The sequence below is a fragment of the Geotrypetes seraphini genome, chromosome 15 (genome assembly GCF_902459505.1).
Source record: "Geotrypetes seraphini chromosome 15, aGeoSer1.1, whole genome shotgun sequence".
Taxonomy (NCBI): domain Eukaryota; kingdom Metazoa; phylum Chordata; class Amphibia; order Gymnophiona; family Dermophiidae; genus Geotrypetes; species Geotrypetes seraphini.
This window is the reverse complement of record NC_047098.1, coordinates 38,119,453-38,134,799: the sequence shown is the minus strand read 5'-3', so window position 1 is coordinate 38,134,799 and position 15,347 is coordinate 38,119,453. Positions and strand designations below refer to the sequence as shown.

At 43.5% G+C, this 15,347-nt stretch overlaps 1 protein-coding gene across 1 annotated transcript in view; it reads right to left on the bottom strand.

Moving 5' to 3' along the window:
• Positions 1–754: 754 nt before the first annotated feature.
• Positions 755–15,347, bottom strand: part of TRPV1 (transient receptor potential cation channel subfamily V member 1) — a 41,182-nt gene continuing 26,589 nt past the window's right edge. The window contains exons 8-11 of the mRNA XM_033921953.1: positions 14,739–14,809; positions 12,250–12,415; positions 4,138–4,204; positions 755–1,351 (exon numbers count right to left, since the gene is read on the bottom strand). Of these exons, the coding sequence (XP_033777844.1) occupies positions 969–1,351; positions 4,138–4,204; positions 12,250–12,415; positions 14,739–14,809 (687 nt within the window). The 3' untranslated portion in view covers positions 755–968. The remainder of the gene's footprint in view (positions 1,352–4,137; positions 4,205–12,249; positions 12,416–14,738; positions 14,810–15,347) is intronic.

Below are 15,347 nucleotides of genomic sequence, written 5' to 3'. Positions count from 1 at the left end.
ATGAGATCTAGGTGCATGCACTGCTTTCAATGCATATTCATTGGGGAAATCCTGAAAACCCGACTTGATTGCGGCCCTCAAGGAGGGACTTTGAGATCCCTGGGATAGACGATGTTCCTGAAATAGACTTTATTAAAAAGGTCAAAGTTCCAAAGGTACAATAAAGCAATCCGCATAAAAGTAAAATAATCCACATTTACTCATTTGCTTCAGTTGTTAGCAGCCTTTTTTGTTACGAGTTTCCACATAATAGCTTTTCCACATATTCACTACCATAGGACTTTTCAGGGACTCCTGAAGAAGACTATCTTGTCGAAACACGGACCGTGTTGGATCCTACACTTTCAGCGGACTAGGTTTTTTCATGTGGATTATTTTACTTTTATGCGGATTGCTTTATTGTACCTTTGGAACTTTGATCTTTTTAATAATGTCCATTTCAGGAACATCGTCTTTTCACAGTGTTCTTTTTGCTTCTTCTGCTTCCATTGTATGCAAATCAATCTCATGCACTTTCATTGTGGAAATCTTGAAAATCCAACTGGGTTGTGGCTCTCAAGCATGGTGTTGCCCACCCCAGGCCCCCAAGTTATTCCTTTCCTTAAACCAGGGATCTCAAAGTCCCTCCTTGAGGGCTGCAATCCAGTTGGGTTTTCAGGATTTCTCCAATGAATATGCATTGAAAGCAGTGCATGCACATAGATCTCATGCATATTCATTGGGGAAATCCTGAAAACCCGACTGGACTGCGGCCCTCAAGGAGGGACTTTGAGACCCCTTCCTTAAACTGATAATCCAGCACGCTGGAAAGAGCCCTCTTTTGTACATTTGTCAGCTGTATCTACAAGGGTCAAACTGGTCAAATAAAATCATTGGCTGCAGGCACCCCACCTGTTCATTTTAACAACGTTTCAAATAATGCCAGGTACCACTTTCTTAATTTCTACAGATACATGCTCATGGATTAATTACTGAATTCTAACCCCTAAATCACATGACTTGCCCCAACAAAAAAACCTAGTAGGCAATACCTGAAGTTTCCAAATGTTTTTGCTTTCTTGAGCAATCTTGTTCACAGTTTCCCCCATCAATGCGATCAACATGTTGAGCAGTAAAATATAGGTCAGAATAACATACAGGACTAACAGCAGGTAGAAGACGATCTTAAACTTATAATTCTCTGTGAATTCCAGGTCCCCCATTCCAATAGTAAACTTGAAGAGCTCTAGACAGGTGAAGTACAGATTATTGTAGGACTGGCTCAGGGATCTGCCGGTGCCACGTCTCCCTGGGTTAGAGCAAGAGCATCTGTCAACAGTATCTTCCCCATCCTCAAGTAGAATGACCAGAGCTGTTTGTCAGGAGAAAACAAGAAGCAAAGGACACAGAGGAGAATGTAAACCAGTTTTTAGCTCACATGCTTTTTGAAAACAGATTTTTGAAAGTTACATGGATTTATTATTTGGGAGGAATGTTTTTTTACTTTGTTTTTTGTTTTGTTCAGTTACAAGATCGTTGGGTTTAAGGGAATATTATTTATAATCTGTTAAGTTGTATCTACATTTTGAAGTAGGGCTATGGGAAAACACTATCTATTACATATTATGATGATCATCCTCTCTATCTGCCACATCCTCAACCTATCGTGTCCCACTGCAATTGTACCTGATGCTGTCAAACATACTGTAGTTACGCCACTCCTCAAAAAAACATCACTGGACCCTACTTGCTCCTCCAACTATTGCCCCATCTCCCTCTTCCCCTTCTGTCCAAACTACTTGAACATCTTAAACTATCTTTGACCCGCTTCAATCAGGCTTCCACCATCTTCATTCTACAAAAACTGCCCTTGCTAGAGTTTCTAATGATCAGGTCCTGGCCAAATCCAAAGACCTCTACTCCATACTCATCCTCCTTGATCTATCTATGGTATTTGACACTGTAGATCACCGCCTCCTCATCGATATGCTGTTCTCACTTGGGTTTCATGGCTCTGTTATATGGTTTTCTTCCAATCGTTCCTGTTACACTTTTAACGTAAGCTCTGGATGATCCTCTTCCACTGTCATTCCGCTATTGGTCAGAGTACCTCAGTGCTCTGCCCTAGGACTTCTTTTCTTCTCTATTTACATTTCTTCCCTTGGTGCTCCAATTTCCTCTCAGGGCTTCCAGTACAATTTCTATGTAGATGACATACAAATCTACACCTTAAATTTCTACCAGACTCGAGTATCAGCCTGCATATCTGACATTGTCACCTGGTTGTCTCACTGCTACCTAAAATTAAACATGGCCAAGACTGAACTCCTTATCTTTCCTCCTAAACCCACCTACCCACTCCCTCCATTTTCTATTTCGGTGGATAACACTCTCGTCCTCCCTGTCTCATCAGCTTGCAACCTCAGGGTCATCTTCGACTCATCTCTTTCCTTCTCTTCACATATCCAGCAGACCACCAAAACTTGTAAATTCTTTCTCTACAACATCGCTAAAATCCTGCTTTTCCTTTCTGAGCAGGCATGCTCTCATCACCTCTTGCCTGGATTACTGAAATGAGTTTCTGGCAGATCTTCCACTAAGCCATCTCTCTCTCCTTCAATCTGTTCAACATGCTGCAGCATGCCTTGTATTCCAACAGGGCTGTTATGCTCATGTTACTCCTCTCCTCAATTCACTTCATTGGCTTCCTGTCCATTTCCGCAACAGTTCAAACTCTTTCTTACTGACCTACAAGTGTATTCACTCACTTCACTGGCTTCTTGTCCACTTTCACATACAATTCAAACTCCTCTTACTGACCTATAAGTGTATTCACTCTGCAATTCCTCGGTATCTCTCCTCTCTTATCGCTCCTTACACGCCGCCCTGAGAACTTCATCAGGTAAGTCTCACTTGTCAGTATTTTCTCCTTTACTGCCAGCTCCCGACTCTGTCCCTTCTACCTTGCTATGCCATATGCCTGGAACAATCTGCCTGACTTGGTGCGTTGGGCTCCCTCCCTAGCAGTATTCAAATCCAGGTTGAAGATCCACTTTTTTGAAGCTACATTTAAGTCCTAACCCCAACAACTTGGGACAGTTTCAAGGAGAGCTGTGGGGATAGTTTTGGAGAGTAGAGCAGTTTGCAGTGTGGTGGAACAGTTGTAGGGATAGATTTTGAGGGTGGGGGCATTTATGGGATAGCTGAGAAGTAACAGGGTTAGCTTTAAATTGTGGGGGCATTTTGTAGAGTGGCCATGTGGGGAGGGTACTTTTTGGATGGGTACAGTTTGTGGAGTAGAAGTTTTTAGGGAGCAGTCTGATGGTGATGGAGCAGATGTAGGGGTAATTTTTTGGGGTGGACATTTTGGCATCACAGGGCAGTTCTGGATTTAGTTTTTAGGGGTGGTGCAGCTTGCATTAGAAGGGCAGTTGTGGAAAGGGCTCAGCAGAGCAGTTTGGGGAGTTGGTTAGGACAGTAAACATAACGTAACTGGACTTCTAGACCGCATAACCGTTAGTTCGATGCGGTTTACAAAAGTTTATAAAAGTGGTACAATAAAGGTGATTAGTTCAGAAATTTTAAGAAGAGGAAAGTTTTCAGTTGTTTTCTAAACTGTTCATAGGAACTAGTTGTAGACAGTAGGTATCGAAAATCTTTATCGTGATGAGCTGCTTGGTATGCTAAGGTATGTTCAAGGTAGAGTTTGCTTTTGCATCCCTTAACAGGTGGAAAAACAAACAAAGGAGGTGACTTTCTATTATTCTTATGGGACGCTATGTAGAATCTGTCTGCTAAATATAAGGGGGCCAAACCAAAAGCAACTTTATAATATAGACATTTCAGCTTAAATATAAAGAGCAGGAAGAGGGAGAGAGACAGGCTGTATGATAAGAGGAATCCATGGCCCAGTTAGCCCATTTTTGAAATTAATGTGCCTTTTCACCAGTTTTCCCCATAAACCAAGTTCCATCTTATACTGAGTTTAAAAGAATAAAAAAAATTTAAGTAAATAAACACAGTAGCTGTGTTGCTGCTGCTGTTTTTCTTCATTTGAATTTTTCTTTTCATTTTTCAATGAATGCACATGAATCTGGTTCATCCAAACGCTCTGTACTTTTTCCAGACAATAAATATCTAGTGAATCTATAATGTTACCTGTTGCGAATCCGCAGAGAAAGACAATGTAGACAAACATAAAACGCAGTAAATCTCTGAGGATCATCTGGAATGGAAACACACTATGAGCAAAATCCTTTCTGACATGCTTCAGACACAGGTATAATGTTGGGTTCTAATACAACCAAAACATTTCAAGCTACACAGCAAAAATAGTGATATATTAATGATCAAGCTTTGATTAACAATAGCTTGCTGAAAGCTTTGGATCCATATGGGTCTGGTACAATTTGGCTAACGACAGTTCATCAAATGGTCCATTGATCTCAGGATTCAATTCATCTAAAGAGACAATTTGTCTAAAAGCTAATTGGTCTAATGGACAATTGGTCTAATAAATGAAACTAATCAAGATAAAGATGTGAAGACATACATTTGTCATGTGGCAGATCACTTTTTTAAAGTCAATGATGAGATTACACATAGGGGAGAGTGTGGTGCAGTGGTTAAAGCTACAGCCTCAGCACCCTGGGGATGTGGGTTCAAACCCACGCTGCTCCTCGTGACCCTGGGCAAGTCACTTGGGGCTAGATTCACTAAGCAAACCAATCGTGTACCGATCGGTTTGTGAGCCCTTTGCCACCCGCTTTCCCTCCAACCTGATTCACTAACCTCACTCTCCATCCACTCCGCACCCAATCCGATCCTCGCAAGCAAATGAGTGTAAACGGCATGCAAATTAGGCAAGAGCCTTGATTCACTAAACAATTACAGGCACACCGACTGGCCTGGCTGATCGAAAACCAAGCGACTGCTGAGGACAAGTCACTCACTGAAATCCCAGCCCTGCAGCACTGAAAAAACTGTTCTCTGCCACCCTGCCTGTTTAAGCAGCATGCCTGCCTCTCCCGTCCGCCTCGTTCTCTACCAAACACCCAGTACTGCGGCTTCTCCCTTCCTCCTCCTGCTTAAGTTAAGAGGAAAAAAAAGAGAGAAAAAGCAGTGGTGTATGAGGTAGTACAAGTTCCCAGCCCGGCTATTGTTGGCCGTTTCACCTCTCTTCCCACTAGCAGCTTATTTCATAAAGTGCGGCTTGCTGAATTAGCTTGAATGGGCGGACAGTGGTGGAGACCCAGTAATGAGTACCCTGCACCAAAATGGGAAAGGGGAGAGGTATACAAAGCAGGCACAGAGGTGCTGGTCTCTGCTTCATTATATTGAATCCTTGGAACAGCTCCCCTTGAACCAACCTGACAATTTATCAATGAATGAAAGAAATGCTCTCTCAGAACTAAGAAAGATGAGTCTTTAATAATAACCAGAGCAGATAAGGGAGGAGCAATTGTGATTCAAACTAAGACTGATTATCTGAAGGAAGCTCATCGACAGATAGATGATCCCAAATTTTATAGAAGATTATCAGTGGATCCAGTAATGTCCTTGCAACAAGATATTTCACAATTGGTCTCTGTAGCATATAAGAAGAAATTGTTAACTACCAAAGAGGCAGCATACTTACGCCCATCTTTTTATGTAACCCCGAAAATCTATTTTCTACCTAAAATTCATAAGAGATTGACAGCTCCCCCTGGACGTCCCATAGTGTCCATGAAGCACTCGGTATTAGAACCTTTATCAAAATTTTTGGATGTCTTTTTACGCAAGGAAGTGGTTAAAGTAAAATCTTATGTGAAGGACACAACACATGTGCTGCAAGTTTGATCAGAAATTCAGGAGGTCCAGGAAGATTGGTTGTTAGTAACTTTAGATGTTACGGCACTCTATACAATGATACCGATACAAAGAGCTCTGGAACTGTTACACAACATTTTTGAACAACAACAACACTGTAAGCGAATATCAACTCAGTTTCTTATGGACCTAGCCAGAATAGTATTAACTCAAAATTACTTTTGGCACCAGGGTGTATTTTACCAAGTGCATGGTATTGCTATGGGGGTATCATTGGCACCCTCACTGGCTACTTTATATATGGCAGAGCTAGAAGAAAAAATTTTATATACATCCTCATATTTTACAAATATCAAGTTGTGGAAACGCTTCCTTGATGGCCCTATCTCTCCTGCTGCGGGTCGCGGAAGTTCAGGTAGAGGAGTGATGGATTTGCGGTAGGGGAGATGAGGCATCTCTCCTGCCGCGATACATCACCCCCCCCCTCGAGTACGATTGGGCCAGGAGGGAGCCCAAACCCTCCTGGCCCCGGCGACCCCCCCCTCGACTGGATATGGCCAGGAGGGAGCCCAAGCCCTCCTGGCCCCGGCGACTCCCTACCCCCCACTACAATACGGGAAGGAGGGATCCCAGGTCCTCCTGTCCTCAACACAACCCCCCTCCCCCCAATGACCGCCCCCCCCGAACCCATGATCGGCCCCCCACACCGACCCGTGACCCTCCCGGACGACCCCACGACCCCCTCAATTCACCCCCTTTCCCCATACCTTTCAACGTTGGCCAGACGGACGGGTGCCAAGCCCGCCTTTCTGGCAGGCCACCGGCTCCAGAATGGGGCCAGATTGGCCCAGGCGGCTGAAACCCTGCCCACAGGTGAGGCCTGAGGCGCCTGGGCCAATCAGAATAGGCCCGGGAGCCTTAGGCTCCTCCTGTGGGCGGGGCCTTAAGCACATGAGCCGGGATTGGGCTCCCTCCTGGCCCGATTGTACTCGGGGGGGGGGGGGGGGTCGCCGGGGCCAGGAGGGTTTGGGCTCCCTCTTGGCCCGATCTTACTCGGCGAGGGGGCACGATTTCCAGGGCAAGAGGGCTTGGGCTCCCTCTTGCCCCGATGTCATCGCGTGGTGCCGCGGGTGCCCGGGGCTTGGGTTCCTTCCTGTCCCGAAGTTGTGTGTGTGTGTGTGGGGGGGGGGGGGGTTGGTGTGTATTCTGTAACCGGTGTTGTTTTTGACAGACACCGGTTACAGAATTCAGCTTTTAGGCGAAGGACTGGCTCCTCCTTCGCCTAAAAGCCCTTGTGTTGGACGTTTTGGGCTTATGCGTTTTTTTGGTTCATTATGGGATATAAGTGTAGATGTCGTGGGGGTGTACTTGTAGACGTAGTGGTTGGCTGGGCGTTTAAACAGCTGAAGGTAGAGGCAGGCCATAATCAAAACAAGGACGTTTGTTTTGGTTATGGACACTTTCCCTGCTTCTGCTTTCAACGTTTAAGGCCTTAGGCCAAAAAGGGACTTAGATGGGGTTTTTTATTATGCCCCTCCACGTATCTGGACATCTACTAAAGACAGCCTGAATGAGTTTATAATTTGGCTCAACCAAATGGACAATAATATTCAATTCACTGCCACAGTACATGAGAAAGAAATTGCATTTTTAGATATTAAAATAATTAAATCTCAAAATCAATTCACTACTACCATTTTCCGTAAACCGACAGATCGTAATAGCCTATTGAGGTATCATAGCTTCCACCCTCATAAACTTAAGGAGAGTTTATCCATCAGTCAATTTTTACGGCTTCGTCGGATTTGTTGTTCATTGCCTGAGTTAAACATCAAGCCCGGTTAATGAAGCAACGCTTTTATCAGAGGGGATACCCCAGAACAGTGGTCCATCATACTTAAGAGCCAAGTTTGCACAGCGTTCTTTGTTGTTACAATATCAACAAGAGCAAGAGGAGGACCAACAGTTATATTTGTACAACCTCCCTCCCTTCTTGCCACCAGAATTAACTGCATAATACGTAATCATTGGCATGTAGTCCAATTGATCAACCCCATGATAGGTGAGGCTCCTATTTGTGCGTACAGAAGAGCTAGAAATTTGGGAGAATTCCTAAATAGAAAAGAAAGAGCCAGGTTATCACAAGGCATGTAATAACTGTCAATGGTGCCCCTATACCGGGGGTCGGCAACCTGCGGCTCCAGAGCCGCATGCGGCTCTTTTCCACCTTTGCTGCGGCTCCGGTAGTGTGTCACGCAGGCATGCAGCTTAAGTCCGGCGTCGCTGCGGGAAATAGCCATGCTGAGCAGTGAGCTCAGCACATACACAGATGAAAGCCTTGCTTGCTGATTGGTCCGGCGGCCCCGCCCCGCCGGACCAATCAGCAAGCAAGGCTTTCATCTGTGTAGTGCTGAGCTCACTGCTCAGCATGGCTATTTCCCCCGCGACGCTGGACTTGTAAGGTGCCTGAAAAAGAAATCATCCTAGCCGGGGTCGGTGTCATGCTCCGGTGATCTACAGCCTTCCTATCTCCCTCTCCCTTCTACCTGCTTCCGGCCACATCCCCTGCTCCGCGGCTCTCTTCGGCAACTCAGCAGCAGCGATCGACACAAGCTTCTGACGTCGGGGCCTACCCTCTGCGAGTCCCGCTTGTTTCAACTTCCTTTTTCCACAAAGGCGGGACTCGTAGAGGGAAGGCCTCGATGTCGGCAGCTTGTCTTGATCACTGCTGCTGACGAGTTGCTGAAGAGAGCCGCGGAGCAGGGGGGTGTTGCCAGGTGCAAGTAGAAGGGAGAGGGCCAGATGCAGGACTCGTGGGTGAGGGAGCAGAAGAGAGAGAGAAAGAGAGAGAGGAGGGAAACAAAAGGAAATATTTCATACTGGGCTGGGCCGGAGTGGAGGGAGGGTGGAAAGATTCTAGCTACAGGGTGCAGTAACAAAGGAAAAGGGGGGAAAGCTGAAAATGGAGATAGTGACACAAAGAAGAGAAAGGGTAAGCAGGACCTACTGAATAAGGATAGAGATACAGAGGGGACATGAAGAGGAGGTGAAATAGAGACATAGAAGTAATGCTGAAAAAGTGGGGGGGGGGAGATAAAGACATTGAAAGGGCAAATGGTGAACATGGCGTAAAGATAAGGACAGAGACAAATGAAGATTCTGAAAAAGTGGTGAGATAGGGATATAGGTGAGATGGACACAAAGAAGGGTGATGCTGGAAAATAGGTGGAATGGTAATTCTGACAGACACAGAAGGGAAATGCTGGATCAAGGAGAGATGGGGCTCAGGCTGGATGGATGAGGAGAAATGCCTTGTTGGCCCGGAACTTCCTCTCCTACGTCAGAATTGACGTCAGGGAGCGGAATGCTGGTCAGCGCAACACTTCTGCAGGGAAAGCTTGGGACGGCGGTGGCTTGGGGGCTGTTCCCCGATTGCGGTGGCAGCAAACCGAGTGGCTTGGGGGACGGCACGGAGACAGAAAGAAGGGGGAACAGGGAGACAGAAAGAAAAAGTTGGGGGAGAGAATGAGGTCTGGAGGAGAGGAAACATACAGGAGGCTGAAAGAAAGGAAGAAAGATTGGATGCACAGTCAGAAGAAGAAAGTGCAACCAGAGACTCATGAAATCACCAAATAGCAAAGGTAGGAAAAATGATTTTATTTTCAATTTAGTGATCCTGTATATAGCATTAAGATAAGAAACAATATATGCAGTGTTAGATTTGTTTTATAATGGTTTTGCGGCTCCAAGTTTTTTTTTCTTTTCGAAAACGGGTCCAAGTGGCTCTTTATGTCTTAAAGGTTGCAGACCCCTGCCCTATACCATGGAAGGGGAGAGTTGGACCCATCCAGACAGGCAAACTATATAGAGCAAAACATGTGACAACATGTGGATCATCTCATGTAATATATGTCATCCAATGTCCCTGTCCTAAATTGTATGTGGGGCGGACCATTCGTCCTATAAAAGTGAGATTAATAGAGCATAAGTCACGGATCCATACCCAGAATGAGACTGCCCCTCTAGTACGCCATTGGAAGCTATTTAAACATTCAATAAAAGATCTGAAATGGGTGCTAGACATGGTTTAGGTAGGGTGGGAAGGAGGTATCCTCATGCGGATGCTAAATTTAAAAGAGCTCCGTTGGATGCATTACAAACTATGCAGCCTTTAGGATTGAATGAAACCAGTGATTGGCTAACTTTAGCTGAATAAATATAAGTGGATATGGTAGGTTTGATCTGTGGATTGTGGTGATTGATAAAGTTCTTTGAAGAACTTGCCTGGGGTGTGGATTGTGATGATTTATAAAGTTCTTTGAAGAACTGGTATGTGAATTGTGATGATTGGATAAGTTCTTTGAAGATTCTGTCTGAAGAGTAGTGTATGATTGGGTATCCTATGGATGATGTCATCAGGGGGGTGTATATCATGCAGTAACTGAATGCCGCAGCCATATTTGGATGACATATTGTAAGCAGCGTGAAAAAGCGAATGAATGAAATGTAGTTGGTGAGTACTTGAAGGGAATGATATAATACCAATAATTATTCATTGACATTCCCCTCCCAATAATTCTTATGCTGCTGTGTTTGCTCTGTTGTAGTTAAGGCACTTCCCCCGTCCTGAGCAAGATACGAAACGCGTTGGTGGGGCATAGTATAACAGCGACATTGCAATAACAAAACTAAGTTATCTAGGGGATAAGAAATGTTCAGTATATTACTTGAAAATGAATCAGAAAGAATGATAAATTATTGAAATTAATGAAATGACTAAGAAAACATATGGAAGAGAGAAAAATTCAATGAATTGAGATTTTGGAAATGACTTTAAAAATGTTAGCATATTTATTTATTTATTTATTAAAGAGCACAGAAACAGTATGAAAAAATTAGAACTAGAAACAGTGTGAAGAATATAAAAAAGAAAAAAAGAGATTAGAATAGAGGGTACATTTGGGTGAGCCAGTGACGAGTGCTGCCACATTGTACTGCAGGAACCAACAAGCAGACAAGTGGCATTCTGAGATTCCCCTTGTGTCTTTTAAAAGTATTATAAGCTGCTTCATAAAGCATGATATAAATTTAAACAATAGTTTGAAAAATCTTTGAGTGGATTGATATTATAGAGTGCCTAAAAAGATTGTTAATCTAATCAAGGCATTAACACTATCTTCTTTGCTTGTAGATGGTCTGCGCATGTTCACCTTGAAGGAAGAGCTGTAAACTTTTTTTTTTTTGAGCTGGAAACTTTCATGAGCCCGTGGTTTTAACCCACGGGTTGAAAGCGGGGCTGTACCGCAGGTTAAAACCACAGAGTCGGGACAGAGAGCAGGAGAAGCAGAATTGTGGCAGAGAGCAGGGTGTTTGCACAAGCGACTGGACCTCAACAGTCGCTTGTTTTTTGATCGGGTAGCCCTGTCGGTGTTCCTGAAATTGTTTTGTGAATCGCATTCTTCCTACTTTGCAGGCCGTTCCCCCTCATTTGCATGCGTGGATCGGATCAGAGGATTATCGGCACAGAGGTTAGTGAATCGGGTCGGAGGAAAATCGGGTCGGACCACGATCGCAAACATGATCGGTGGGCTTAGTGAATCTAGCCCTTAGTAAGAAAAGTGCACTACCCAAGTTCTCCTTTACAGTAATCATCGAGGCAACATTTACTCTAAACTGTATAGCTGGGAAAAATGTCAGTCAGATCACTAGGCTGCGATTTTTAATGCTGCATTCAGATGATTGATAGCGTCCCTGATAATGATGAGTGAGCTCTTTAGGATGGAGGAGTGGCCTAGTAGTTACCGGTAGAGTAGCTGCCTCAGCAACCTAAGGCTGGAAGTTTGATTCTGGGTAAGTCACTTAACACTACATTGCCCCAGATTCAAAATAAGTACCTGTCTAAGATAAGTAAACCACTTTGATTGTAACCACACAGAAAAAGCAGTATATCAAGTCCCATTCCCTTTACTATCTCTTCAGACTGGGGATGCCAAGCAGAATTTTTTTTTTTTTCACTCAAAGAACAGTTGCATTTTAGAATATTTTGCCAGCAGAAGCATTCACAACTAAAATGGCAACAAAATCAGCAGGCACCAGCCACATGTCAATCACACTTAGGTGCCATTTATAGAATTGCGCCTAATGGTGCCCATCAAAAAAACTCAGACGCTGGTAATGTAGGTCAGCGTCTTACTGACCTACATTGCAGAAGCCGAAGTTCTTTAGAGAATTGTGTCTAGCGGTGCCTATGTCTGTCTCTGCCACCAAACATGCCTACTTAGGTGCCGCTGGGTAGGTGCCGATCAGCAGTTTGGGCAATTAAGGTAGATGCCTAACTTCAGCTGCTTTATAGAATCTGGCCCAAAGGGGGTTCATTCTCGGAGCATTTAGACACACATCCATTTCTTCTTCTCCTATAACTCAGGTCCCTGCACATAGGCATGTGCCCTTCCCACTCACCTTTTCAATCATAACTGCATAAATCCCCATCTGCTGGACACCCCGAGTGTAGTACAGCAGGTTTGACCAGCTCAGTGCAAGACACAGAACCATGATGCCCACATACTCCTGCCTACCAGATATGTACAGCACCAGAGAGGTCAAGAGGAAGAGAGACTGGATGAAGCTGAAAGAGAAGTACAAGCACCCATTAGTCCACATCGCTTGAGAGAAAAAGGATACCAGTGATGTAGGAGGAGCCAGTCATTTCATATCAGCCATTTACAGATGGTTCACTAGCCTTAAAAGAGCATTTTCTTAAAGGCAACATGAAACCTGGCTATGCTGAGATGCCCCCTGTTCAAGTAGACTGTTATCATATAGAAGGAATGTTATAGCTGCCAGGGTTAAGTGCTACAGCCCCAGCAGATCATGAGACTTTGTCCACATTTAAAGGCATTGAGGAAAATCTTTAATAATCTTTATTTTTAGGTGCTAGGAGTGAGCCTATTTTGAGCCGATTCTATTAAGAAGATGCTACTTTTCTTTATAGACTACTACCATAACCTGGTAAATATGTGCATATATTTATACTGCAGGTGTCAGCATTTACACCAGCCATAGAACTAGTGTAAATTCTGATGCCTAGATTGGAGAGTATTCAATAAATTATGTAAATTAAGTGTACATCTCACCCAAACTATGCCTAAGTTAATGCACACCTCCACAATATACACTATCATAGATAGGCATGTATTCACAAAACAATGCATAGCTGGATATTGCAATTTACATACCCACATGTTCACATAAACATGTAAATGACTAGAATACAAGCACTCAGGCATGTACTTGTTACCTAAAGATATGCCGTTCTTAGTAGATTTCCCCCCTTATTCTCCTTTGCCAATGCCTCTTTTAGTACCAGCTGACCAACAGCAGAGGGAAGCAGAGAGCGCTTAGCTACAAACACAGCAGTCAGAAATGGAATATAAAAACTCCAAAACGGTTTGAGTTGCTTTAAAAGAAACTGGACTTGTATTATCAATGAATGTTGACATCAATAGGAGACAGCATTCCGAAAAGATGAAAATGCTGAGTAATTCTATTAAGTGGATGCTAATATTTATGCATTAATTATGCATGTAAATGATTAGAATGGCATAGCTAAGCAGATATGTACACAGACGTGTAAATGCCTGTAAACAGGTATGTATTTTACATGGAGTGTAATTGAGAGATGGTTGTACAGATAGGAAGAGTCTGAGCAGGGAGTGAGCAGGATTCACACTTATGTGCATAACTACGACAGGGTTGATAGTCAGCCAGCAACACTGTGTTTTGCTGACTGTTGCCAGTGTTATGGCTGGAAATTCAAAACTGGGCCATGTCCAGACTTTGCCATTGATTTTCCAGGTCTGCAGAGCCAGCTAAAGCATAGCATCGTCAATTAAGTGTGGTATTCAGCACTGACTCTTAGGCGGTCCTGTGGTTACCTTGGCTGGCTGAGTGCTGAATATTTGCCAAATGCTGACCCCACCCCTAGAACACTCCCATGTTAGCCAGTTTTTAGATAGTCGCTAACTAGACATTTTCAGCGGCACTAGTAGGTTAAGTGCCGCTGAAAATGATTGCTTAGCTCTGAACAATTGAATTAACTGCCTAGGAGCGGTTTCTGGTCTGTTAAATCACTTTGAATATCAGCCTGTATAAGCTGTATGCATATCTCTGCCATTTAGGGGTGAGCACTCACACCAGTTCTAAGACTGCCATCTCCTTTAAAGCTCGCTAATGCCCCCACTCCGTGATTGTGTCCTTTTAAATAGCTGAAAATGTGTGGTTTAGGCTATTTTATAAGAACATAAGAATTGCCGTTGCTGAGTCAGACCAGTGGTCCATCGTACCTAGCAGTCCACTCACACGGTGGCCCTTAGGTCACTTTTAAATAGTGGCATTTACAAATATATATATATATTGTAAATGCCACTATTTTATATATATATATATATATATATATATATATAATGCCACTATTTAAAAGGGAGAAAGTGACAGAGAGAGCTCTGAAGTCGACACAGGCAGAAAGTTATTCGCTTTTCATGCCAAAGTTAAAAAGGTACGGGGAAGGGGCATGGGTGCAGCGGGAGGGGGCATGTAAGAGGGTCGGAGAGGGGCACCACCGCTTGGGGCGCCGGTCACACTTGCTATGCCACTGGTAGTACTGCCCCTACCCCTTGTGTTTACACATTTTGGCACTTGTGGGCACCCTTACAAAATAGTGCTTAGTTGCTTTCCCACTGCATACCATTTACCTGCTAAAGTGCTGGCATTCTGTACATTTGCATGCACAAGTGGCATGTAAAGGTGAATGTCCAGTTGCAAAATTGCCCTTCACATGTCTTAAAACATTTTCACCACACTTTGTGGGCAGCAGGGGTGGGTTACGAGTTAAACAGTCACTCAGGCCCCTTTCTTGCACAGTACATAGAGCAGAAACCCAAGGCACTTACAAGAGAACCTCACTGTAACTGTCAATAAATAATGTCTTCATGGAAGGACGCCTGATTAGGAAATATTGAATCTGAGTCAAGAAAGGAAATAAAGATCACTTTGTGTTACTAAACAGATCTAAAAAAGAAAAAAAATCAGGAAAATTATACATAAATTATTCTAGATCCATAAATATACTACAAAAACAAAAAGTAATGAATCTCTCAAAACACAAGACAATAATGTAAAAAAAAAAAATAAATAAAAAAGTGCTCAGTAAATTATATAAACCATCTCTCCAGGTAATGATTATAGCAATCACATCATAGCACCACCCCCTACCAGCCAATAGTTTATAGATGAAATCAGAAAAGAGACTTATCTTTAATTGATGTTCCAAGATGCTCTTTAGTCACCATAAAGATGGGGGTGCTAGCCACACTATTACCAAGTTCTTCAATCCCGAGACACTTTGGGGATTGAAGAACTTGGTAATGGTGGCTAACCATACCCATCTACATGGTGACTAAAGACCATCTTGGAACATCAGTTAAAGATAAGTCTCTTTTCTGTTTTCAGCTTTGATGTGATTTCTATAACCATTACCTGGAGAGATGGTTTATATAATT